The following is a 27,123-nucleotide window of genomic DNA, read 5'->3' as shown; positions in this document are numbered from 1 at the left end:
TTATTATTATTTTTTTTTTTTTTTTTTTTTGCTTAGGGAATTTTGGGAAATCTGTTTACAGATACCTTGGATTCCGCACTCCAAGGTTATGTGGGGTTGGTAAAATAAAAAAAAGGGAATTTAAAAAAAGGATAAATAAATAAATGTTATAATAAATTTAATAAACTGGCGACCTACTACCAGCCCGACCCACTAAAACCCGTAACCCCTCTTTTGGAGCCTTTTACCCTCCCTCGGAACTGTCGTAAGACTTTAGCCTTCGAGGGAGGCGCTCCAACTCTATCGCTGCTGCGACTTTGTTCTGTGTCTGCGGTTCTCCTGCGTCAATAGTTAAAAAATTTAAAACTATTTCAATATAAAAGCGGAATTAACAGCACAACAACAATAAAAAACAAAAATTTTAAGAAGTTTAAAAAGTCAAAAGATAAAATTATAAACGGATATATAAAAAAAATAAAAATAAACGCGTATAAAATATTGAAAACATAAAACTGTACAAAGATGAATAATAAAAAAAAAAAACACAAACAATTAAAAAATGTATAAGGACAAATAAATCACAAAATAAATTAATAAAAAACAAACAAACAAATTAAAAGCTGTTTAAATTACGCTTTTTGGCGTCCGTCGAGAGCCTTCCTCGACATAACCGAGATTATGAAGTTCTCGACTTGCCGCCAATTCTCTTCCGACTGGGTCATCAGCGATACCATGTTCTCCGGTGTAACTTGACTGTTTACACCTTCGAACATGGCCCGCCTCTCCAAGTCCCATTTCTTGCATGAGAAGAGGGTGTGCTCCGCGTTGTCCTCAGGGAACTGGCAATATGCACACACCTCGTTCTCGCGTAATTTAAAGCGACACAGGTACGAGTTAAAACACCCGTGACCTGTGAACGCCTGAGTCAAGTAATAGGAAACCTGACCGTGTTTCCTATTTATCCAGGTGGCGAGTGCCGGGATAAGGCGATAAGTCCATCGACCTTTTTCCTCACCATCCCATCTTTCTTGCCATCTTTCTATGAGCCTGTGCCTCGCTTCTTTGCGGATTAGGCCCTTGCTTGGTCTTAATTCCTCATTCAAGGAACTGCTTTCTTTAGAAAAGAGAAACATTTCTTCCCTTTCCCTCGCCAAAAGATCTGCTGGCGGGACACTTGCAAGGACCTGCACAGCACTCGTAGATACCGTCTTATATGCAGAGATGATACGCGTTGTTATCGATCTCTGCGCAGACAGTATCTTTTCACAGATGGTCACACATCTTTTACTCCTCAGGGATGGGGCCCACGCTGGTGCTGCATAGAGCATTTTAGCGTGGGCGACACTCGCCACCAGTCTCCTTTTTTGTTCACGGGGTCCGCCAACATTTGGCATTAGCCGTGAAAGATTAGCCGCACACTCGATCGCCTTATTTGACGCCGTAGCCATGTGGTGGTGGAAGTTTAACCTTTCATCTAACTCCACACCAAGATATTTAATTTGCTTACTCCACTTGACCTCAAATCCGTCTATCACGATTCGTGGGAGCTCATAACCACGTCTGTCTGTGACCAGCAGTGCCTCGGTCTTTTCCAGGGCCATTTCAAGACCTCTGGTATTCAGCCAGCTTTTAGCTAGTCGCAGACATTCGTTCACCAATGTCCCAAGAGCCTCCTCACTTTCGGCAGTGCACACGAATAATGCGTCGTCCGCAAAGCCGATGATCACCGCACCTTCGGGCAAATCCATTCGCAGAAAATCATCGTAAGATACATTCCATACAAATGGACCCACCCTTGAGCCTTGAGGAGCCCCACGCTGCATCTCTTCCTTGAGAGTGCAGGTGTCTCCCTCATATATTATTTATATTATTATTTATATGTTTTATTTATATATTATTATTATTATTTTACTTCGCAAGTGGAAGTCCTCTCTCTTACTCCTCTCTGTCCATTGTTAAAAAACAATCTTTCCATTAACCACCGGGGGGGAGTCGCGGGAGTGGGAGGAGGAACGAGAATTAGTTCCTCCTCCCCCTCCCGCGAATCGTCCCCAGTGATTACTCCAGGTTAACCTCTTCTTCCGTCCACATCTTTTGTCTTCATTACCGAGGTAATAAAGAACTCGATGTGGCGCCAAGAGTCCGCGCTTTGGAGCATAGTTGAGATCATGTCATCAGCGGTGAATTGAGTTTTTACCGCGTCAAACATGGCCCGTCTTAGCTCACTCCATTGCCCGCAGGAGAAGAGAGTGTGTTCGGCGTCGTCTATTTCAGCGCCGCAATACACACATTTCGCCTCTTCTCTGATCTTAAATCTATGAAGGTACTGACCGAAGCAGCCGTGACCAGTCATCGCCTGCGTAAGGTAATAGCCAACCTCGCCGTGCTTTCTTTCTAACCAGGTGGCGAGGTGGGGAATCAGGCGGTATGTCCACCTTCCTTTGGATTCCCCATCCCATCTTGCCTGCCAACTACCGACTAGTCTGATTCTTGCCGATTTGCGGATAGCCATCTTTAGGCTACCGCCGCTCTGTTGTTCCTGCGAGACAACTCGTTCTTTATTGAGCCGAAAGACTTCCTGTCTTTCTTTTGCCAACAAATCTGTTGGCGGTGTACTCGCAAGAACTAGAGCAGCGCAATCAGACACCGTCCTGTAGGCTGAGATTACTCTCCGTGCGCTCCCTGTCTGCACAGAGAGCAATCTGTCCAAGATGGCGTGGGTCTTAAGGGCATCAGCCCATACAGGGGCAGCATAAAGCTGCTTTGCTAGACCCACGGTCGCCACCAAGCGCCGCTTCTTTTCCCTGGGACCACCAATGTTGGGCATTAACCTAGATAGTTTACCCATACATTCGGCGGCCTTGAGTGCTGTGATGTTCACGTGAGGACCGAAGCTTAACCTTCGGTCCAACGTCACTCCCAGGTACTTAAGTTGATTTCCCCATGAGACTTCAGTTCCACCTATTTTCACCTTTGGGGCTTCAAAAACTCGCCGGACTGTAACAAGCAGAGCCTCGGTCTTCTCTAAGGCCATTTGCAGGCCATGACGAGACAACCAACGCTCTACTCGCCGCAGTCCTTCATCGAGTTTTATCTCGAGGAATTTGGTTTCCTGCGCTCTACACACCAGAAGTACATCATCCGCAAAGGCTTTCAGGATCGTGTCTTCGGGCAGCTCCATTCTCAGGAGATCGTCGTACATGACGTTCCATATGAATGGACCCACCTTAGACCCCTGTGGTGCCCCGCAGGTCATCTCTTCCTTGAGATGGAACACATTGCCTTCGTACACGACCCATCTGTCACTGAGATAGTTGTCTATCATTCGCAACAGATAAGTCGGCACTCCTTTGCGTCTCATTGACTCAATGCAGATGTCCCATCTCGCGGAATTGAACGCATTCCGGATGTCGATGGAAACAAGAGCACAGAAACCCTTCCTCTTCCCCTGATTGACTTCCTTTGCCAGTTTTACAACAGAGAGTATTGCATCAACTGTTGACCGGCCTTTCCGGAAGCCAAACTGGTTCTCTGATAGGCTATTTTCGCCTACCAGGATTCCCTGAAGTCTTTCTAGAACCATCCCCTCTAGAAGTTTGCCCATCGTGTCCAATAAACAAATTGGTCTGAACGATGAGACTTTATCCAGAGGTTTATCGCCTTTCCTAAGGAGAACCAACTTTTGCACTTTCCAGTCACTGAGGAACTCTCCGGCTTTTAAACACGCATTAAAGACGTTGAGAAGCAACTCTGGGTATACCGCGACGACCTCTTTTAGGATCTCGCTTGGTATTCCATCCCTGCCTGGCGCCTTGCCATTTTTCAACGCCCTTGCCGCCTTTTTTAGTTCTTCAAGCGTGAAAAGCTCCTCCATCTGTACTACGCAAGTATAGTCCTCCCTGGGGCTCGGTTCCACATGGGGAAACAGCGCTCTTATGATTTTTTGGACCCAAATCGGATTGCCTAGACCCGGGGTTTTTTGTCTTGAAACTAATTTCTTAGTAACAATTTTAAACGCCAAACCCCATGGATCATTCTCGGTCTTCCCGATTAGGTCCTTCCAGCACTTTCGTTGGCTACTCCTTATAGCCCGCTTGAAGATTCGCCTGGCTTTATGCCAATCTTCTTGCAGCGTGAGGTCTCCCTTCGAGTGGGTATATTTCCTCCTCGCTGCATTGCATTCTCTCCTTAAGCGGGCTAATTCATCGCTCCACCAGTACAGAGCACCCTTCCTAGCTTTTGTTTGGCGCCGGCGAGGCATGGAGCAGTTGCAAGCATCCGCTATAATCTGCCTCGCCTCTCGCGCTATACCCTTTGCAGAAGTTGGCTCCTTTTGCCAGCTGGACCTCTTGATGAGGCAAGCTTCGGCCAGGGACTTTACCAACTTCTCCCTATCAAGTCTCCTAAGGTTCCAGGAGGGTTTCTTTTTGTCCTTTTGTGGGCAATTGTACCCTCCCATATTCTCCTCGGAGACTGAAAACTCAATGTACTGGTGGTCGCTCATGGTCACCTGATCCAATACCTTCCAATTTCTGATTCTACGGGCCAGGTGGGGAGTTGCAAATGTCAGGTCAAGAATTGACCCTGACGCTCCCCGCCTAAAAGTGAGCTCTTTTCCCCGGTTCATCACCACCAGGTCATTCGCAGAGACCATATCGGTGACCAAGATTCCCCTCCTGTCCTGACGGGTCTCTCCCCACTCGGGGGACTTACTATTGAAATCCCCCGCAATGAGGACATCCCCGTCGAAAGCTCTTATGCTTTCTTCAAGAGAGCGAATCTCGGCATCGAACTTTTTAAGGGGGTCGTTTGGGGAGAAGTAGCAGCTGTAGATACGAACACCCGCCACCTCTACCCAAACAAAGCCCTTATCTGTCTCCAGGAAATCACCAATAACGATGTCCGGGTTACACACTTGTATTCCGGACCTTCCCGATGCGTCCTGGAACCAGACAGAGAATTCTGGCTTTCTACACTGCTCACTGAAGATCAGTATATCAGCCTTCCTCTGTCTAGCAGTCTGCATCAGAAGGTCCAGCGCGGCTCTTCCTTTTCCGAGGTTAACCTGAAGTACCCCGAATTTTAGATTTTAACTCTGACAGGATTCCCCAATAAACTGGGCAAGCCCTGCTTCCTGGAAGGTGGTTTACTTCCTTCGACCCCTTGTCGGAGCAAGTCATGCAACGAGCAGAACCCTTACACGACTTGCTTTTGTGGTCCAAACCACCACACTTCCAACAAGCGTTTCTTCTGTCTGGGCCACTGCAGCCTCGTGCCAGGTGTCCGTAACAGAGGCATGTAAAGCATCTGTCCACTTCAACTCTGGCCCGGACTCTGCAGTTCACCCAGCCGATCTTAATACGACCGGTCTTAAGCAGCAATTCCGCGTCCAAGTCTGGCAGACGCAGAATCGCCATCTGCGTACCTCCATATCGTCGGACTATTATTATTATTATTATTATTATTATTATTATTATTATTATTATTATTATTATTATTATTATTATTATTATTATTATTATTATTATTATTATTATTATTATTATTATTATTATTGTTATTATTATTATTATTATTATTATTATTATTATTATTATTATTATTATTATTATTATTATTATTATTATTATTATTATTATATTATTATTATTATTATATTATTATTATTATTATTATTATTATTATTATTATATTATTATTATTATATTATTATTATTATTATTATTATTATTATTATTATTATTATTATTATTATTATTATTATTATTATTATTATTATTATTATTATTATTATTATTATTTTTTTTTTTTTTTTTTTTTTTTTTTTTTGCTTAGGGAATTTTGGGAAATCTGTTTACAGATACCTTGGATTCCGCACTCCAAGGTTATGTGGGGTTGGTAAAATAAAAAAAAAGGGAATTTAAAAAAAAGGATAAATAAATAAATGTTATAATAAATTTAATAAACTGGCGACCTACTACCAGCCCGACCCACTAAAACCCGTAACCCTTCTTTTAGAGCCCTTTACCCTCCCTCGGAACTGTCGTAAGACTTTAGCCTTCGAGGGAGGCGCTCCAACTCTATCGCTGCTGCGACTTTGTTCTGTGTCTGCGGTTCTCCTGCGTCAATAGTTAAAAAATTTAAAAACTATTTCAATATAAAAGCGGAATTAACAGCACAACAACAATAAAAAACAAAAATTTTAAGAAGTTTAAAAGTCAAAAGATAAAATTATAAACGGATATATAAAAAAAAATAAAAATAAACGCGTATAAAATATTGAAAACATAAAATTGTACAAAGATGAATGAAAAAACAAAACAAATTAAAAAAATGTATAGGGACAAATAAATCACAAAATAAATTAATAAAAAACAAACAAACAAATTAAAAGCTGTTTAAATTACGCTTTTTGGCGGCCGTCGAGATCCTTCCTCGACATAACCGAGATTATGAAGTTCTCGACTTGCCGCCAATTCTCTTCCGACTGGGTCATCAGCGATACCATATTCTCCGGTGTAACTTGACTGTTTACACCTTCGAACATGGCCCGCCTCTCCAAGTCCCATTTTTTGCATGAGAAGAGGGTGTGCTCCGCGTTGTCCTCAGGGAACTGGCAATATGCACACACCTCGTTCTCGCGTAATTTAAAGCGACACAGGTACGAGTTAAAACACCCGTGACCTGTGAGCGCCTGAGTCAAATAATAGGAAACCTGACCGTGTTTCCTATTTATCCAGGTGGCGAGTGCCGGGATAAGGCGATAGGTCCATCGACCTTTTCCCTCACCATCCCATCTTTCCTGCCATCTTTCTATGAGCCTGTGCCTCGCTTCTTTGCGGATCAGGCCCTTGCTTGGTCTTAATTCCTCATCCCAGGAACTGCTTTCTTTAGAAAAGAGAAACATTTTTTCCCTTTCCCTCGCCAAGAGATCTGCTGGCGGGACACTTGCAAGGACCTGCACAGCACTCGTAGATACCGTCTTATATGCAGAGATGATACGCGTTGTTATCGATCTCTGCGCCGACAGTATCTTTTCACAGATGGTAACACATCTTTTACTCCTCAGGGATGGGGCCCACGCTGGTGCTGCATAGAGCATTTTAGCGTGGGCGACACTCGCCACCAGTCTTCTTTTTTGTTCACGGGGTCCGCCAACATTTTGGCATTAACCGTGAAAGATTAGCCGCACACTCGATCGCCTTATTCGACGCCGTAGCCATGTGGTGGTGGAAGTTTAACCTTCCATCCAACTCCACACCAAGGTATTTAATTTGTTTACCTCCACTTGACCTCGAATCCGTCTATCACGATTCGTGGGAGCTCATAACCACGTCTGTCTGTGACTAGCAGTGCCTCGGTCTTTTCCAGGGCCATTTCAAGACCTCTGGTATCCAGCCAGCTTTTTGCTAGTCGCAGACATTCGTTCACCAATGTCCCAAGAGCCTCCTCACTCTCGGCAGTGCACACGAACAACGCGTCGTCCGCAAAGCCGATGATCATCGCACCTTCGGGCAGATCCATTCGCAGAAAATCATCGTAAGATACATTCCATACAAATGGACCCACCCTCGAGCCTTGAGGAGCCCCACGCTGCATCTCTTCCCTGAGAGTGCAGGTGTCTCCCTCATATATAACCCACCTGTCGCTAAGATAATTATCCATTATCCGCAACAAGTAGGGCGGCATGTTTTCTTTTCCATCGACTCGATGAGATCTTTCCATCTTGCGGAATTAAACGCGTTGCGTATGTCAATTGCTACCAACGCGCAGAAGCTCTTCTTTTTCCCAGGTCCCAATTTGTTTTTTTCCTGCTTTGGCTATGTCCACAACTGCCTGGATGGCATCAACTGTGGACTTGCCTTTACGGAAACCAAATTAATAATCAGATAGACGATTCTCTTCGGTCAAGTGGCCCTGCATTCTCTGGAGAACCATATCCTCTAGAAGTTTACCCATCGTATCTAGCAGGCATATAGGCCTGTACGATGAAACCTTATCTAGAGGTTTTTCACCTTTCCTTAGGAGGACTAACCTCTGTCGCTTCCAGTCGCGGAAGAACTCTCCTCTCTCAAGGCAAAGATTGAAGCATCGAAGCAGAATCTGGGGTGAAGTGTCGATTACCAACTTTAGGATCTCGTTACTTATCCCATCGATTCCAGGCGCCTTGCCTGTTTTTAATCTTTTGCCTGCTTTTTTCAGTTCACTAAGTGTGAAGAGTTCTTCCTCTTCGACTTTGCAAAAACTCCAGTCCCTTCTAAGGTATGGTTCTGCAGGAGGAAACAAAGAACTTATTATCTTTCTGACCCAATCGGGATTGTCCAGGCCGGGGGTCTTTTGCCTCGTCACTAATTTCTTAGTTACGATTTTAAAAGCCAGACCCCATGGGTCCTTATCGACCTCCTCGATTAGGTCCTTCCAGCTACGGCGTCGCGACTTGCGGATCTCTTTCTTGAGGTCCTTTTTCGCCTCCTTGAAAGCCTCTTTCAGCAAGGGATCTCCCTTAGAACGGGTATATGTCCTTCTTGCTTTGAGGCATTCCTTTCTCAAGGAGGACAGTTTTTCTGACCACCAGTGCAAGGATTTTTTCCTTGGAAAGGCGCCTTTGCGACGTGGCATCGACGCATTGCAAGCGGTGACGATTATATTTCGCACCGCTCGCACCTCTCCATTTAGACTTTTCGGCCTCCTCACCCAACCAGAATCCTCAATTAAGATAGATTCTTTTAGGGACCGGCTGAACTTCTCCTTGTCGAGTTTCTTAATGTTCCACGAGAAGGTTTTGCGACTAGGAGCTTCCTGTCTCTTTCCTCCTCGTGTGTCTCCCATTGAGACTGAGAACTCAATGTACTGGTGGTCACTTGCTGTATATTCCTCAGAGACCCGCCAGTCGCTTATGCGGCTAAATATATTAGACGATGCTATCGTTAGATCTATTATCGATCCGATCGCACCTCGTCTAAACGTCCATGTTTTTCCCCGGTTTACAACTAATAAATCGTTCTTGGAGATCATTTCTCCAATCAGAATTCCTCTCTTGTCGAGCCTCGTCTCACCCCACTCTGGCGACTTTGCATTAAAATCGCCAGTGATGATGACATCCAGCTTGGATTCTATGAGGCTCGATTCTAGGTCTTCTATATTGGCTTCGAAGGTGGTCAGCGGGTCGTTGGGTGAGAAGTAGCAGCTATACATACGTATGTTAGCCACCTCTATCCACACAAACCCGCTGCTTGTCTCCAAGAACTTGTCAACCCGCAATTCTGGGTTGCACAGCTTGATGGCGGCTCTCTTCGCCTTATCCTGATACCAAGGTGCGAGGTCGCTTCCTTGATACTGCTCACTGCAGAACAGGATATCCACCTCATTTTCCCTAGCTGTTTGCATCAGGAGCACCTGTGCATCCTTACTTGTATGCAGGTTGACTTGAAGGAGCTTTAAGGATTTGCCCTTTTAAGTTTCTCCAGTTCCTCCTTGTAAACCGGGCAGGAAATTCTTCCAGGGATATGGTTGACTTCCGTTTTTCCCAAATCTGTACACGTTATGCACTTTGGCTTGTCATTAGTACACTTTTTGGAGAAGTGTCCCGCTTCGCCGCATCTCCGACAGTTTTTTGTTCTGTCGGGGCCCTTGCAAATTCGGGTCACGTGTCCATAGGCTAGGCACTTTTGACATCTTGTCACTTCTAAGTGCGTTCGGATGGATGCATTTATCCAGCCAATACGCACTTTGCCCAGCTTAAGCAGACTCTCGCTGTCCGTTTCATTCAAGCGTACTAGTGCCACTTTCGTACCACCAAAACGTGTCAGAAGTCGGCAAGTCACCTCTAATTCGGGCTTTTGCAACTTCTGCTTTAAGACGGTTAAAACGTCCTCCTCTAAAGTTGTTTCGACAAGATCCCGAATTTCGAGGGTCTTTTTACTGACAAGAGCCGTAACCTCGGCCTTGTCCAGAAGAACGGAGGTAAGATTCTGAGCGAACTTTGAAGTTTCACCCCCCTTTTTCACAACAACAAGAACCTCTTTTTTAAGAGTTCTCCTAATTTTCACAATCTCTGTTCCAGTTTCCTCTGGCTTTACCGAAGTTGTTGCCAGTTTTATGAGATCATGGTAGGTCTCTGGATTCCGGGCCACAATTTTTATTGCCTCCGTTGTTCTAATTTTGGGGGGGCGCTTCTGAAGTCGCTCCCTCTCCTCCGCTTTCTTCAAGGCCTTTTTCTTACGGGCCTCCCGTTTCCTATTGGAGACAGTTTCAAAGTCTTTTTCGTTTTCAGGCTTATTTGCCACAGTTGCCTCCGAATAAGAAGCAACCCTGGCCGAAGCAGCCTTACTCACCTCCGTCTCCATAACAGTAGGGTTTGCCTTGGTCTCCTTGCTCTTAACCCTCTTACCCTTGGGAGTGGTCACAGAAGAATCAGTCTCCGGACCTTCAAACTCTCTAGGGCGCTTCCTTGGGTCGATGGACTTGCTCTCGCTGGATGTGGCGTGCGACATCGATCTAGGAGTTTCAGGATTCGACCTTGGTTTGCTTGGGCTAATGAAGGGCTTAGGTATAAATCGCAGGTTTCTGCAAAGCACCTCGTGCACCTTCTCCATTGCCACCATTCCATCCTTAACATCCTTGCTAATGTTTTTTTGCTTTTGCAAGCACGCCACATACTATCCAGTATTATTGGGATCAGATCGACCTGTTCTAAAACATTTTCTTCGAATCTGCTAAGTCCCACATCCTCAGAATTTTTTATTTGGCTCCCTCCAAATCCTTGGAGCCGTCTGCACCGACTACCGGGGCTTGAACCCGATCAGAATCGGTGACGGGATTACCCTCATTTGAGGTACCCGCTTGGAGTAATTTATTTGAATCTTTATCCATTTCATTCATTTTTTTTGGTTTTAGAATCAGGGAACCACCCTGTTGGTTGCCCTTTAGTGAAAAGCCCCGCCACCACGGCAAGGTCTACCGAACATATCCATGATGTCAATCATGTCTGGCAGTGGATAAGCATCCACTTCTCCCAGCACATCAAAGACATCGATGATGTTCGGTAGTGGACAACCATCGGCGGGGATTATTATTATTATTATTATTATTATTATTATTATTATTATTATTATTATTATTATTATTATATTATTATTATTATTATTATTATTATTATTATTATTATTATTATTATTATTATTATTATTATTATTATTATTATTATTATTATTATTATTATTATTATTATTATTATTATTATTATTATTATATTATTATTATTATTATTATTATTATATTATTATATTATTATTATTATTATTATTATTATTTTTTTTTTTTTTTTGCTTAGGGAATTTGGGAAATCTGTTTACAGATACCTTGGATTCCGCACTCCAAGGTTATGTGGGGTTGGTAAAATAAAAAAAAAAGGGAATTTAAAAAAAGGATAAATAAATGTTATAATAAATTTAATAAACTGGCGACCTACTACCAGCCCGACCCACTAAAACCCGTAACCCTTCTTTGGAGCCCTTTACCCTCCCTCGGAACTGTCGTAAGACTTTAGCCTTCGAGGGAGGCGCTCCAACTCTATCGCTGCTGCGACTTTGTTCTGTGTCTGCGGTTCTCCTGCGTCAATAGTTAAAAAATTTAAAACTATTTCAATATAAAAGCGGAATTAACAGCACAACAACAATAAAAAACAAAAATTTTAAGAAGTTTAAAAAGTCAAAAGATAAAATTATAAACGGATATATAAAAAAAAATAAAAATAAACGCGTATAAAATATTGAAAACATAAAATTGTACAAAGATGAATAAAGAAAACAAAACAAATTAAAAAAAATGTATAGGGACAAATAAATCACAAAATAAATTAATAAAAAACAAACAAACAAATTAAAAGCTGTTTAAATTACGCTTTTTGGCGGCCGTCGAGATCCTTCCTCGACATAACCGAGATTATGAAGTTCTCGACTTGCCGCCAATTCTCTTCCGACTGGGTCATCAGCGATACCATATTCTCCGGTGTAACTTGACTGTTTACACCTTCGAACATGGCCCGCCTCTCCAAGTCCCATTTTTTGCATGAGAAGAGGGTGTGCTCCGCGTTGTCCTCAGGGAACTGGCAATATGCACACACCTCGTTCTCGCGTAATTTAAAGCGACACAGGTACGAGTTAAAACACCCGTGACCTGTGAGCGCCTGAGTCAAATAATAGGAAACCTGACCGTGTTTCCTATTTATCCAGGTGGCGAGTGCCGGGATAAGGCGATAGGTCCATCGACCTTTTCCCTCACCATCCCATCTTTCCTGCCATCTTTCTATGAGCCTGTGCCTCGCTTCTTTGCGGATCAGGCCCTTGCTTGGTCTTAATTCCTCATCCCAGGAACTGCTTTCTTTAGAAAAGAGAAACATTTCTTCCCTTTCCCTCGCCAAGAGATCTGCTGGCGGGACACTTGCAAGGACCTGCACAGCACTCGTAGATACCGTCTTATATGCAGAGATGATACGCGTTGTTATCGATCTCTGCGCCGACAGTATCTTTTCACAGATGGTAACACATCTTTTACTCCTCAGGGATGGGGCCCACGCTGGTGCTGCATAGAGCATTTTAGCGTGGGCGACACTCGCCACCAGTCTTCTTTTTTGTTCACGGGGTCCGCCAACATTTGGCATTAACCGTGAAAGATTAGCCGCACACTCGATCGCCTTATTCGACGCCGTAGCCATGTGGTGGTGGAAGTTTAACCTTCCATCCAACTCCACACCAAGGTATTTAATTTGTTTACTCCACTTGACCTCGAATCCGTCTATCACGATTCGTGGGAGCTCATAACCACGTCTGTCTGTGACTAGCAGTGCCTCGGTCTTTTCCAGGGCCATTTCAAGACCTCTGGTATCCAGCCAGCTTTTTGCTAGTCGCAGACATTCGTTCACCAATGTCCCAAGAGCCTCCTCACTCTCGGCAGTGCACACGAACAACGCGTCGTCCGCAAAGCCGATGATCATCGCACCTTCGGGCAGATCCATTCGCAGAAAATCATCGTAAGATACATTCCATACAAATGGACCCACCCTCGAGCCTTGAGGAGCCCCACGCTGCATCTCTTCCCTGAGAGTGCAGGTGTCTCCCTCATATATAACCCACCTGTCGCTAAGATAATTATCCATTATCCGCAACAAGTAGGGCGGCATGTTTTTCTTTTCCATCGACTCGATGAGATCTTTCCATCTTGCGGAATTAAACGCGTTGCGTATGTCAATTGCTACCAACGCGCAGAAGCTCTTCTTTTTCCCAGGTCCCAATTTGTTTTTTCCTGCTTTGGCTATGTCCACAACTGCCTGGATGGCATCAACTGTGGACTTGCCTTTACGGAAACCAAATTAATAATCAGATAGACGATTCTCTTCGGTCAAGTGGCCCTGCATTCTCTGGAGAACCATATCCTCTAGAAGTTTACCCATCGTATCTAGCAGGCATATAGGCCTGTACGATGAAACCTTATCTAGAGGTTTTTCACCTTTCCTTAGGAGGACTAACCTCTGTCGCTTCCAGTCGCGGAAGAACTCTCCTCTCTCAAGGCAAAGATTGAAGCATCGAAGCAGAATCTGGGGTGAAGTGTCGATTACCAACTTTAGGATCTCGTTACTTATCCCATCGATTCCAGGCGCCTTGCCTGTTTTTAATCTTTTGCCTGCTTTTTGCAGTTCACTAAGTGTGAAGAGTTCTTCCTCTTCGACTTTGCAAAAACTCCAGTCCCTTCTAAGGTATGGTTCTGCAGGAGGAAACAAAGAACTTATTATCTTTCTGACCCAATCGGGATTGTCCAGGCCGGGGGTCTTTTGCCTCGTCACTAATTTCTTAGTTACGATTTTAAAAGCCAGACCCCATGGGTCCTTATCGACCTCCTCGATTAGGTCCTTCCAGCTACGGCGTCGCGACTTGCGGATCTCTTTCTTGAGGTCCTTTTTCGCCTCCTTGAAAGCCTCTTTCAGCAAGGGATCTCCCTTAGAACGGGTATATGTCCTTCTTGCTTTGAGGCATTCCTTTCTCAAGGAGGACAGTTTTTCTGACCACCAGTGCAAGGATTTTTTCCTTGGAAAGGCGCCTTTGCGACGTGGCATCGACGCATTGCAAGCGGTGACGATTATATTTCGCACCGCTCGCACCTCTCCATTTAGACTTTTCGGCCTCCTCACCCAACCAGAATCCTCAATTAAGATAGATTCTTTTAGGGACCGGCTGAACTTCTCCTTGTCGAGTTTCTTAATGTTCCACGAGAAGGTTTTGCGACTAGGAGCTTCCTGTCTCTTTCCTCCTCGTGTGTCTCCCATTGAGACTGAGAACTCAATGTACTGGTGGTCACTTGCTGTATATTCCTCAGAGACCCGCCAGTCGCTTATGCGGCTAAATATATTAGACGATGCTATCGTTAGATCTATTATCGATCCGATCGCACCTCGTCTAAACGTCCATGTTTTTCCCCGGTTTACAACTAATAAATCGTTCTTGGAGATCCTTCCTCGACATAACCGAGATTATGAAGTTCTCGACTTGCCGCCAATTCTCCTCTGACTGGGTCATCAGCGATACCATGTTCTCCGGTGTAACTTGACTGTTTACACCTTCGAACATGGCCCGCCTCTCCAAGTCCCATTTCTTGCATGAGAAGAGGGTGTGCTCCGCGTTGTCCTCAGGGAACTGGCAATATGCACACACCTCGTTCTCGCGTAATTTAAAGCGACACAGGTACGAGTTAAAACACCCGTGACCTGTGAACGCCTGAGTCAAGTAATAGGAAACCTGACCGTGTTTCCTATTTATCCAGGTGGCGAGTGCCGGGATAAGGCGATAAGTCCATCGACCTTTTTCCTCACCATCCCATCTTTCTTGCCATCTTTCTATGAGCCTGTGCCTCGCTTCTTTGCGGATTAGGCCCTTGCTTGGTCTTAATTCCTCATTCAAGGAACTGCTTTCTTTAGAAAAGAGAAACATTTCCTCCCTTTCCCTCGCCAAAAGATCTGCTGGCGGGACACTTGCAAGGACCTGCACAGCACTCGTAGATACCGTCTTATATGCAGAGATGATACGCGTTGTTATCGATCTCTGCGCAGACAGTATCTTTTCACAGATGGTCACACATCTTTTACTCCTCAGGGATGGGGCCCACGCTGGTGCTGCATAGAGCATTTTAGCGTGGGCGACACTCGCCACCAGTCTTCTTTTTTGTTCACGGGGTCCGCCAACATTTGGCATTAGCCGTGAAAGATTAGCCGCACACTCGATCGCCTTATTTGACGCCGTAGCCATGTGGTGGTGGAAGTTTAACCTTCCATCTAACTCCACACCAAGATATTTAATTTGCTTACTCCACTTGACCTCAAATCCGTCTATCACGATTCGTGGGAGCTCATAACCACGTCTGTCTGTGACCAGCAGTGCCTCGGTCTTTTCCAGGGCCATTTCAAGACCTCTGGTATCCAGCCAGCTTTTAGCTAGTCGCAGACATTCGTTCACCAATGTCCCAAGAGCCTCCTCACTTTCGGCAGTGCACACGAATAACGCGTCGTCCGCAAAGCCGATGATCACCGCACCTTCGGGCAGATCCATTCGCAGAAAATCATCGTAAGATACATTTCATACAAATGGACCCACCCTCGAGCCTTGAGGAGCCCCACGCTGCATCTCTTCCTTGAGAGTGCAGGTGTCTCCCTCATATATAACCTACCTGTCGCTAAGATAATTATCCATTATCCGCAACAAGTAGGGCGGAATGTTTTTCTTTTCCATCGACTCGATGAGATCTTTCCATCTTGCGGAATTAAACGCGTTGCGTATGTCAATTGCTACCAACGCGCAGAAGCTCTTCTTTTTCCCAGGTCCCAATTTGTTTTTTCCTGCTTTGGCTATGTCCACAACTGCCTGGATGGCATCAACCGTGGACTTGCCTTTACGGAAACCAAATTGGTGATCGGATAGACGATTCTCTTCGGTCAAGTGGCTTTGCATTCTCTGCAGAACCATATCCTCTAGAAGTTTACCCATCGTATCTAGCAGGCATATAGGCCTGTACGATGAAACCTTATCTAGAGGTTTTTCTCCTTTCCTTAGGAGGACTAACCTCTGTCGCTTCCAGTTGCGGAAGAACTCTCCTCTCTCAAGGCAAAGATTGAAGCATCGAAGCAGAATCTGGGGTGAAGTGTCGATTACCAACTTTAGAATCTCGTTACTTATCCCATCGATTCCAGGCGCCTTGCCTGTTTTCAATCTTTTGCCTGCTTTTTGCAGTTCACTAAGTGTGAAGAGTTCTTCCTCTTCGACTTTGCAAAAACTCCAGTCCCTTCTAAGGTATGGCTCCGCAGGAGGAAACAAAGAACTTATTATCTTTCTGACCCAATCGGGATTGTCCAGGCCGGGGGTCTTTTGCCTCGTCACTAATTTCTTAGTCACGATTTTAAAAGCCAGACCCCATGGGTCCTTGTCGACTTCCTCGATTAGGTCCTTCCAGCTACGGCGTCGCGACTTACGGATCTCTTTCTTGAGGTTCTTTTTCGCCTCCTTGAAAGCCTCTTTCAGCAAGGGATCTCCCTTAGATCGGGTGTATGTCCTTCTTGCTTTGAGGCATTCCTTTCTCAAGGAGGCCAGCTTTTCTGACCACCAGTGCAAGGATTTTTTCCTTGGAAAGGCTCCTTTGCGACGTGGCATCGACGCATTGCAAGCGGTGAAGATTATATTTCGCACCGCTCGCACCTCTCCATTTAGACTTTTCGGCCTCTTCACCCAGCCCAAGTCCTCAATTAAAAGGGCTTCTCTTAGGGACCGGCCGAACTTTTCCTTGTCGAGTCTCTTCATATTCCACGAGGAGGTTTTGCGACTAGGAGCATCCTGTCTTTTTCCTGCTCGTGTGTCTCCTATCGAGACTGAGAACTCAATATACTGGTGGTCACTTGCGGTATATTCCTTAGAGACCCGCCAGTCGGTTATGCGGCTAAAAAGTTTAGACGATGCGATTGTTAGATCTATAATTGATCCGATCGCACCTCGTCTAAAAGTCCATGTATTGCCTCGGTTTACTGCCAATAAGTCGTTTCTGGAGATCATTTCTCCAATACGAATTCCTCTCTTGTCGAGTCTCGTCTCACCCCACTCTGGCGACTTTGCGTTAAAATCACCAGTGATGATGACATCCAGCCTGGATTCTGTGAGGCTCGCTTCTAGGTCTTCGATATTGGCTTCGAAGTTTGTCAGTGGGTCGTTGGGTGAGAAGTAGCAGCTATACATACGTATATTAGCCACCTCTATCCACACGAACCCACTGCTCGTCTCCAGAAACTTGTCAACCCGCAATTCTGGGTTGCACAGCTTTATGGCGGCTCTCTTTGCCTTATCCTGATACCAAGGGGCGAGGTCGCTTCCTTGATACTGCTCACTGCAGAACAGGATATCGACCTCATTTTCCCTTGCTGTTTGCATTAGGAGCAACTGTGCATCCTTACTTGTATGCAGGTTGACCTGCAAAAATTTTAAGGATTTGCCCTTTTAATCTTTTGCAGTTCTTCTCTGTAAACCGGGCAGGCTCTCTTTCCGGAATCGTGATCCGTCTCTGGCTTCCCCAGGTCCAAGCACGTAAGGCACTTCGGCTTCACTTTACAGCTTTTCGCGAGGTGTCCCTCTCCGCCGCATCTCCGACAGTTTTTACTTCTGTCGGGGCCTTTGCACGTTCGGGTAGAGTGTCCATAGGCTAAGCACTTTTGGCACCTAGCTACTGCAACATGCTCGCGAATTTGAGCATTTATCCAGCCGATTTTGATTCGGCCAAGTTTAAGCAGAATGTCACTTTCTGCTTCTGCCAAGCGGATTAGAGCAACCTTAGTTCCTTTGTAGCGCGGCAGTAATTTGCACTCTATAGGCAGGTCGGACTTGCCCAGCTTTTCTTCCAATGCTGAAGTCACCTCACTCTCTGTAGTGGCTTCATCCAGGTCTCTGATTTCTAGAGACCTCTTATTTACAAGAGGTATGACCTCGGCCTTGCCATGCAGGGCCAAGGACAGACTTTTCGCAAATTTTAAGGTCTCTCCACCCTTTTTCACTATCAGGAGAACTTCCTGTTTAAAAGTTCTCCTGATTTTCTGTACCACGGTGCCTGTATCTTCAGGTTTAACCTTTTCTTTTATCAGCGGCAAGATACCCTCGTAAAACTTTAGGTCTCTTGCCGTGATCTTCACAGCTTCCGTGGACCTGAGTTTCGAAGGGGGCTTCGTGAGCTCTTTTTTCTCGCCTTTGGTCTTTCTTCCTGGAGCCCGTTTCTTTCTTTCTCCAACAACCTTAAAGTCATCCTCAATGTCCGCTCCGTCTTTCAAGACGGTATCGGCATACGTCTTACTAGGACTACTTGAGGACGATCCTTTTGCTTCAACTAGCGACTCAGGATTAAGCTGTGGAGCATCCTTTCGCTTAATCCTCTTTTCACTTTGAGTCGCTCGTTTTGGACTCACATCCGGGCTTACTCCTTCCCTAGGGCGCTTATTAACCTTTTTCGTCTTAGTTGCGCCTGCAGCCGCGCTATCCCGGGTTGCAATAACACTCTTCGTCTGCCGTGGAGTTTCCACAGTTGGAAATTGCGGCTCTTGGTCTTTGAAAGGCTCGGGGATAAAACGTAAATTCTTACATATTATATCGAACGCATTTTCCAAAACCGTCACGCCATCCTGGATGTCACGACCGACGTTTTTTTGTCGCTTGAATCCTTGGCGCAAGCTTTTAAAAATTCCCGGAATAGCCAGGAACTGATTTGCGACATTTGATTCGTAGCATGTCACCTGGCTATCTATTTGGCTCCCTCCAAAATCCCTGGAGCCATCTGCACCGACTATCGAGGCTTGCACCCGATCAGAATCGGTGGTGGGATTACCCTCTTTCGAGGTACCCACTTGGAGTAATTTATGTGATTCTTTATCCATTTCATTCATTTCTTTTGGTTTTAAAATCAGGGAACCACCCTGTTGGTTGTCCTTTAGTGAAAAGCCCCGCCACCACGGCAAGGTCTACCGAACATATCCAAGATGCCAGTCGTGTCTGGCAGCGAACCCACTTCTCCCAACTCATCAAAGAAATCAATCATGTCTGGCAGCGGACCCACTTCTCCCAGCCCATCAAAGAAATCAATGATGTTTGGCAGTGGATCCACTTCTCACAGCACATCAAAGAAATCAATGATATTTGGCAGTGGATCCGCTTCTCCCAGTACGTCAAAGACATCGATGATGTTCGGTAGTGGACAACCATCGGCGGGGATTATTATTATTATTATTATTATTATTATTATTATTATTATTATTATTATTATTATTATTGTTTAGTTATTTGAAATTTTGTTGTTTAGATTATTGTTGTTAATTCTATTTTAATCACATATCACTTTGGAACGTGTTTTGAATTAATGAACTTTCTTTTAATTAAACTACCATTTATTTTCACCATAATAAAAAATTTATTATATACACTATTTTAATTTTAATTGTAAACATTGTAGAATATATTTAGTTGAAATGTAAGCAAAGATTCAATTTAAATTTACGGATATAATTTCAATATTTTGAGAGCACATTTTCGACGTAAGAACAGGTTAGTCACATCAAGACTCATTTTATATAGAAAAAAAGGGAGAAACTGCGCATAGTCAATTTGAGCAAAATTTAAAAACATGCGAGTATAACTGAAAGCTATCTCACAGGCGAAAACAAAATATATATTGAAAATCTCAAACATTCTGCCCGGGTGCATTCATGAATGAATGCAAAACAAGTTACTTTATTTTAATTCGATTTTACGTTACATTTGTTTAATGGGAAGAACAGCTAATTTAGAAAAAGATCTTTTTAAAATTGAATTTTGTGTTTTAATAGTAGCGACTCTAGATAGTCCATCTTTTCCTGGGTGCAGTTGTAAAATTTTTCCAAGACTCCATCTCGTAGGTGGAAGATTATCTTCCTTGATCAGCACTACATCTCCGATTTTCACTGCGTTTGTTTCAAACAACCATTTCGATCGTTGTTGAAGATGAGAGAGGTATTCACAAGACCAACGGTTCCAAAAATCATCCCTCATTTTGGTAATTAACTTCCAGCGATCAACGGGATGGTCATTTAAATCGGATAGTGTAGGCTCAGGAACAGAAACTATGGGTCCACCAGTTAGAATGTGACCTGGAGTGATAGCAGAAATTGAGTTAGCATCGGCAGTGTTGGGATATAAGGGCCTAGAATTTAAACAGGCTTCAATTTGGCACAAAACTGTAGAGAGTTCCTCAAAAGTCATTCTGGTTTCTCCTACAACACGGCGAAGGTGGTGCTTCACAGATTTAATTCCTGCTTCCCATATTCCTCCGAAATGGGGAGAGTGAGGTGGTATGAATGACCAAGTTGTTTCTTGTTTTGCTAATTCTTCAGCCACGGTAGTGAATATTTCAGTGGCTCCAATGAACAGTTGTCGAAGTTCTCGTGCGGCTCCAATAAAGTTGCGGGCGTTGTCACTCCATAATTTTGTACAAACACCTCTGCGTGAGGTGAATCTCTTAAAGGCGGCAAGAAAACTTTTTGTCTCGTAATCGGAAACCAATTCCAGGTGAATAGCTCTAGAACATAAACAAACAAACAGGCAAACATATCCTTTATAGGATTTAATCCCTCTACCTTTGGAAGATAAGATGTAGAATGGCCCAGCGTAGTCAAGGCCAGTAAACGAGAATGGTTTCGAAACATTAATCCTTTCGTTTGGTAATTGGCCCATCAGTTGTGTTTGAAAATTAGCGCGGAAACGGAAACATTTGACACAGCTTCTAATAATTTTGTTGATTAGGGTTTTAGAACTAATAATCCAAAATTTCCTAAGAACTTTACTCAATGTAAGCTGCTGACCTCCATGAAGAGTGTCATGATGTGCTTGAATAACAATCAGTTCAGAAAGTTTGTTGCCCTTTGGCAAAATAACAGGGTGTTTTTCGTCATAAGTGAGAAAAGAGTTTTGAATACGACCTCCGACCCTCATTATATTTTGATTATCTAGAAATGGGGTTAATTTTACCAAACTTGAGTTTCTTTTCGAGAGTGATTTACTTTCACTGAGTAGGTCTATTACTTCTTGAAAATGCTGTTTTTGAACTATTTTAATCCAAATTGAAAGACTGTCTCGCAATTCGTCAGCCGTAAGATAAGGTTCAAAAATACAATTTCGATTTTTACATCTTGAAATGAATCGACGACAATAGGATGTTACTCTGAGTAATTTAGCTACGGAAGAAAATCTAGATAGCAGATCTACATTTTCTCTATTTTGAATGATGTTGACGTCAATTTCATCATTTTTTACAAGAAATTTGGAGCGCACCTCAAGTTCAGTATCAGAATTGGCCGTTTGAACGTTAATTGGCCAATTTTGTGAATCTCTAAGCAACCAGCATGGGCCGTTCCACCATAATGATGAATTAAGAAGATCTTTAACTGAATAACCTCTCGTAGCACAGTCTGCTGGATTATCCTTGGAAGGTACATGTTTCCACTGCGAATTTTCCGACAACGAGTGAATTTCACTCACTCTATTGGCAACAAATGGTTTCCACCTTGAAGGGTGACCTTGGAGCCATGAAAGCACGATCTGAGAGTCTGACCAGTAAAAGATTTGTTTTGACGACAACATTAGATTTTCTTTCACAATTGATACTAATTTAGCTAGTAGAGTGGCAGCGCTTAATTCTAATTTGGGTAGACTAATGACTTTAACAGGGGCTAGCTTGGTTTTGGCCATAAGTAAATTAGAGTTAGCAGGTCTATTATCGGTACGGTTTACTAGGTAGAGTGCAGCAGAGTAAGCTCTCTCTGATGCATCTGAAAATCCATGTAACTCCCACCCTAAAGTGTTAGAGTCAGTGCAAACCCACCTAGGGATTTTAATAAAATTTAGTTGTTGGAATTGATCTTTAAATAAGTTCCATTCAATTTGAAGATGATTAGGTAATATCTCATCCCAGTTAGAGCCAGCTAACCAACAGTCTTGCAATAATAGTTTAGCTTTTAGAAGAAAGGGTGCTAACCAACCTAGGGGATCAAACAGTTTTGCGATCTCTGAGGCTACAACACGTTTTGTTGGTTTGGATTGAGAAAAGGAGGTCACTTTATAATGAAATTCATCAGAAAGAGGATTCCAGTGTAATCCTAAGGTCGTAACTGAATTTTCAAAATTAAATTGCTTACTACTTTCTTCCGTTTCTTTATTATTGTCAGGAATTAATTCGTCAATGTTTGCAGCCCATTTACTTAGAGTGATGCCTGCCGAAGCTAAAATGTTGATCAGTTCATTTCTAACTTGGATTGCAGCTTCAACAGAATCTCCTCCAGAAAATATGTCATCCACATAAGTGTTATTTAGAAGAGCGTCAGAACCTAACGGAAAATGATCTTTTTCATCAGATGCTAATTGGTTGAGAACTCTTATGGCTAGAAATGGAGCTGATCTTGTCCCGTACGTTACTGTTGTTAAACAATAGTCCATGAGGGGTTGACTTGGATCAGGTCTCCAAACAATTCTTAGTAAGTTGCAATCTGGGGAATCAATTTTAATTTGCCGAAACATCTTTACAATGTCAGCGGTGAAGACAAATTTCCACAGCCTCCATTTTGTAATGATTAACCAAATTGCGGCTTGTAATTTCTGTCCGGGGTAGAGGATATCATTTAGAGATAGTCCTGATATAGTGAGAAACGAACCATTGAATACGACCCTGATGGCAGAAGATGGATCAGGGGATTTTGTGATGACATGATGTGGTAAGTAGTTCTGATTCGGAAGAGATTGGTCTTCATCTGATACCGGTCTCATATGGTTGAGATCAATGTATTCTTGCATAAAAGAGTTGTATTTGGACTTGGTGATTAGATTTTTAGATTGTTGTTTTTCTGATCTTAGAAACATGGAGACTACTTGCTCTCTTGATTGACCTAAATGATCAGCTGATTTTTGTAAAGGCAGGCGGACAACGTAACGACCAGATTGGTCTCTGTAATGGGTATTTTCAAAGATTTCTTCACATTTCATCTCCTCGTTAGTAAGAAAGGTTTGTTTAGGAAGTTCTTCAATTTCCCAGAATCTGCGAAGTTGAAGGTTTAAAGAATCTGTTTCTTCAATTTGGAAAGTAGAAGCACAAGTTTGAGAAATAGTTTGTTGCGATGAAGAATTACCGAATATGATCCAACCGAAGGTCGTTAAAACACCTGTGGGGCTATTAAGAGGACCTTGTCTTAATCCCGGACGTAGAGTATGTCCAAGTAAATCAACACCAACCACACAGTCAACTATTTCATTTGTGGAATAATTAGGATCTGCAAGATCCAAATCTTTAAGATGGGACCATTCTTTATGCTCAGGTTTGTCTTTAGGTATGATTTGTACAAGAGACTTCATAACGAGAGCATTTAAAGGTAATTGAAAGGTAGAATCTTTAGGTGATTTTAACCAAAGATTAACATTATAATTCGATGAACCTAATGAAGAATTTCCAATACCTTTCAGACTAACATCACATTTATTTTTTTGAAGTTTCAGCAATTGAACTACTCGTTCTGTTATCAATGAGCGTTCTGAACCAGAATCAAGAAAACCTTTCACGATGATGGATTTTTCATTTGGCGAAGTGAGTTTAATATAGGCTGTAGCAAAGATACCCCTTGGCTGTTGGGCACTGGGGTTGGAGAGATGATTAGTTAGATAGGATGTATGACAACCAATTTGATCGGTGGTTGTAGATGATGTAGGGTTAGATGATTGCACACTCGGTGATGAATTGTGCTGCAGAACATCATGAAGGAATGTATGATGTTTGCCTGAGCACACAAAACATCTTTTAGTTGAAGGGCAATCATTAAGTTTGTGGTTGCCTCTTAGACAGTTGTAGCAGAGTCCTAAGGATTGGATCTTACTACTTCGTTCAGCAACTTTTAACTTTTTGAATTGAGAACAATACGATATAAAGTGCTGACCTTGGCAAAGTGTACAGCATTTAGAGATTGATTGAGGTTCACTCTGAGATACGTTTACTGAAACCTGTGAGGGTTTTCCTTTGACGGGAGAGCGTGACTTTGATTTTGATTTTATATTGTTATTTGTAGTACTTGGGGTATCAATAGGGTTTGACGCTTCCAAGGCTCTAACTGTGTGCTCAAGGAAGGTAGAAAGCTCCTCGTAAAGAGGAAATTCTTCAGATTCCTTTTGGGATGATTCCCATTCTTCACGGGTAGAAGGATCTAATTTATTGACAAGGATGTGAACAAACCAATCGTCCCACAATTCGACAGGTCTACCAATATTTGTAAAGGCTCGAATTGATTCATTGGTTGCATCTAAGAGCCGTAGTATCTCATCAACCGACCTTGAAGATGCAACTGGACAAGATAGTAATTTGCGCATATGTGCAGCTAAGAGAATCCGATTATTATCAAACCTTCTGACTAACATCGACCATGCTTCATTATAATTCGCATTATTTACTGGAAGATTCTTAATACGTTCCGCCGCTTTACCGGTTAAGGATGATTTTAAGTAGTAAAACTTTTGAACGTCCGTAATGTTAGTTTGATCAACCATGGCTTTAAATAAATCTCGAAAGGTTTCCCATTCAAGTTGATTACCTGAAAATTTTGGAAGAGATAAATTTGGAAGATGTTTGAAATTAGAGTCAGAAAATTTATTACCTCGGGTGTCAGTAACGTGAATTGTTTTTGTTGAAAGCTTGGTAATCTCTCGAATAATGATTGCTTTAGTTGAGGCATAATCTTCTTCTAGTTCATCGAATTTGGACTCTTTCACGTAGACCGTGTCTGCATAAGTAGGGTCGTCAACTATTTTCCAATGATTCTCATAAAAGTCTTTCCAATAAGTATTCAGGAGTTCCAGCTTAGATTCCAGATAAGGTAAAGGAGATTCCTTCGCTCGAGAAGATTGTGCTATTTTTTGATGATGTTGTTTAATAAGGTTTGAAAGTCGTTCCTGTTTTTTCATTTCCATTCTTTTGAAAGAGCGGTTAAGATGATAAGCTTAAAGAAAATTCAAATAGTAAGTAATTTGATAGAAAGATGAAATTAGTATTAGTTTCGTTAAAATAAATTTAACATTTGAGCATTAGTTTGTTGCGAAATCTAAACCTTGGAAGCTTTGGAAGTGTCACGTTGCATAAGAGTACTCTACTATTCCCCTCGAACAATGGGACACACTTACAAGGTGATAGTTAAGGGTTTACTCTGGTTAAGTTGAATTAAGACAAATAATAAGCATTCTATCAAATCAAGTATTAATTTAAGTATCAAGCAATTCAAATTAGGAAATGTTTATTTAGCTTTGAATTAGCTATGTAATTATAAGTAAATTTACTTACGTCATAATACTGAAATTATTTATTTTATACTTATAAATTAAATCAGCTGATGAAAACACAGGAACACAAGCTTGAAGACACTAGGTTATAGTCGTTATCATACTTTTTTTTTGTGGGTTGATTCACGTTATGTTGTAATAAGTTCCAAAAGTAAAAAATTCCAGAAAAATAATCCGGCTCGAAGGACCAAAAAATGTTTAGTTATTTGAAATTTTGTTGTTTAGATTATTGTTGTTAATTCTATTTTAATCACATATCACTTTGGAACGTGTTTTGAATTAATGAACTTTCTTTTAATTAAACTACCATTTATTTTCACCATAATAAAAAATTTATTATATACACTATTTTAATTTTAATTGTAAACATTGTAGAATATATTTAGTTGAAATGTAAGCAAAGATTCAATTTAAATTTACGGATATAATTTCAATATTTTGAGAGCACATTTTCGACGTAAGAACAGGTTAGTCACATCAAGACTCATTTTATATAGAAAAAAAGGGAGAAACTGCGCATAGTCAATTTGAGCAAAATTTAAAAACATGCGAGTATAACTGAAAGCTATCTCACAGGCGAAAACAAAATATATATTGAAAATCTCAAACAATTATTATTATTATTATTATTATTATTATTATTATTATTATTATTATTATTATTATTATTATTATTATTATTATTATTATTATTATTATTATTATTATTATTATTATTATTATTATTATTTTTTTTTTTTTTTTTTTTTCTTAGGGAATTTTGGGAAATCTGTTTACAGATACCTTGGATTCCGCACTCCAAGGTTATGTGGGGTTGGTAAAATAAAAAAAAAGGGAATTTAAAAAAAAAGGATAAATAAATAAATGTTATAATAAATTTAATAAACTGGCGACCTACTACCAGCCCGACCCACTAAAACCCGTAACCCTTCTTTTGGAGCCCTTTACCCTCCCTCGGAACTGTCGTAAGACTTTAGCCTTCGAGGGAGGCGCTCCAACTCTATCGCTGCTGCGACTTTGTTCTGTGTCTGCGGTTCTCCTGCGTCAATAGTTAAAAAATTTAAAACTATTTCAATATAAAAGCGGAACTAACAGCACAACAACAATAAAAAACAAAAATTTTAAGAAGTTTAAAAAGTCAAAAGATAAAATTATAAACGGATATATAAAAAAAAATAAAAATAAACGCGTATAAAACATTGAAAACATAAAATTGTACAAAGATGAATAAAAAAAACAAAACAAATTAAAAAAAATGTATAGGGACAAATAAATCACAAAATAAATTAATAAAAAACAAACAAACAAATTAAAAGCTGTTTAAATTACGCTTTTTGGCGGCCGTCGAGATCCTTCCTCGACATAACCGAGATTATGAAGTTCTCGACTTGCCGCCAATTCTCTTCCGACTGGGTCATCAGCGATACCATATTCTCCGGTGTAACTTGACTGTTTACACCTTCGAACATGGCCCGCCTCTCCAAGTCCCATTTTTTGCATGAGAAGAGGGTGTGCTCCGCGTTGTCCTCAGGGAACTGGCAATATGCACACACCTCGTTCTCGCGTAATTTAAAGCGACACAGGTACGAGTTAAAACACCCGTGACCTGTGAGCGCCTGAGTCAAATAATAGGAAACCTGACCGTGTTTCCTATTTATCCAGGTGGCGAGTGCCGGGATAAGGCGATAGGTCCATCGACCTTTTCCCTCACCATCCCATCTTTCCTGCCATCTTTCTA

At 42.2% G+C, this 27,123-nt stretch overlaps 2 protein-coding genes across 2 annotated transcripts in view; one reads left to right on the top strand and one right to left on the bottom strand.

The window, feature by feature from the left end:
- The window catches only part of LOC122506255 (octopamine receptor beta-1R-like), an 848,536-nt gene that overhangs the window by 770,159 nt on the left and 51,254 nt on the right, over positions 1–27,123 (top strand). The gene's annotated exons all lie outside the window — the stretch shown is intronic.
- Positions 19,362–25,985, bottom strand: LOC122506254. Its single transcript, XM_043618342.1, has 2 exons — positions 25,387–25,985; positions 19,362–25,048 (listed from the first exon to the last, which is right to left on the bottom strand). Exon 2 carries the CDS (start codon positions 25,017–25,019, stop codon positions 19,797–19,799), a length of 5,223 nt encoding a protein of 1,740 aa, XP_043474277.1. The 5' UTR covers positions 25,020–25,048; positions 25,387–25,985; the 3' UTR covers positions 19,362–19,796.

The sequence above is a fragment of the Leptopilina heterotoma genome, unplaced genomic scaffold, assembly GCF_015476425.1.
Source record: "Leptopilina heterotoma isolate Lh14 unplaced genomic scaffold, ASM1547642v1 Lhet_40, whole genome shotgun sequence".
Classification (NCBI taxonomy): Eukaryota; Metazoa; Arthropoda; class Insecta; order Hymenoptera; family Figitidae; genus Leptopilina; species Leptopilina heterotoma.
The sequence above is the reverse complement of the archived record's forward strand: the minus strand, read 5'-3'. Positions and strand labels throughout refer to the sequence as shown.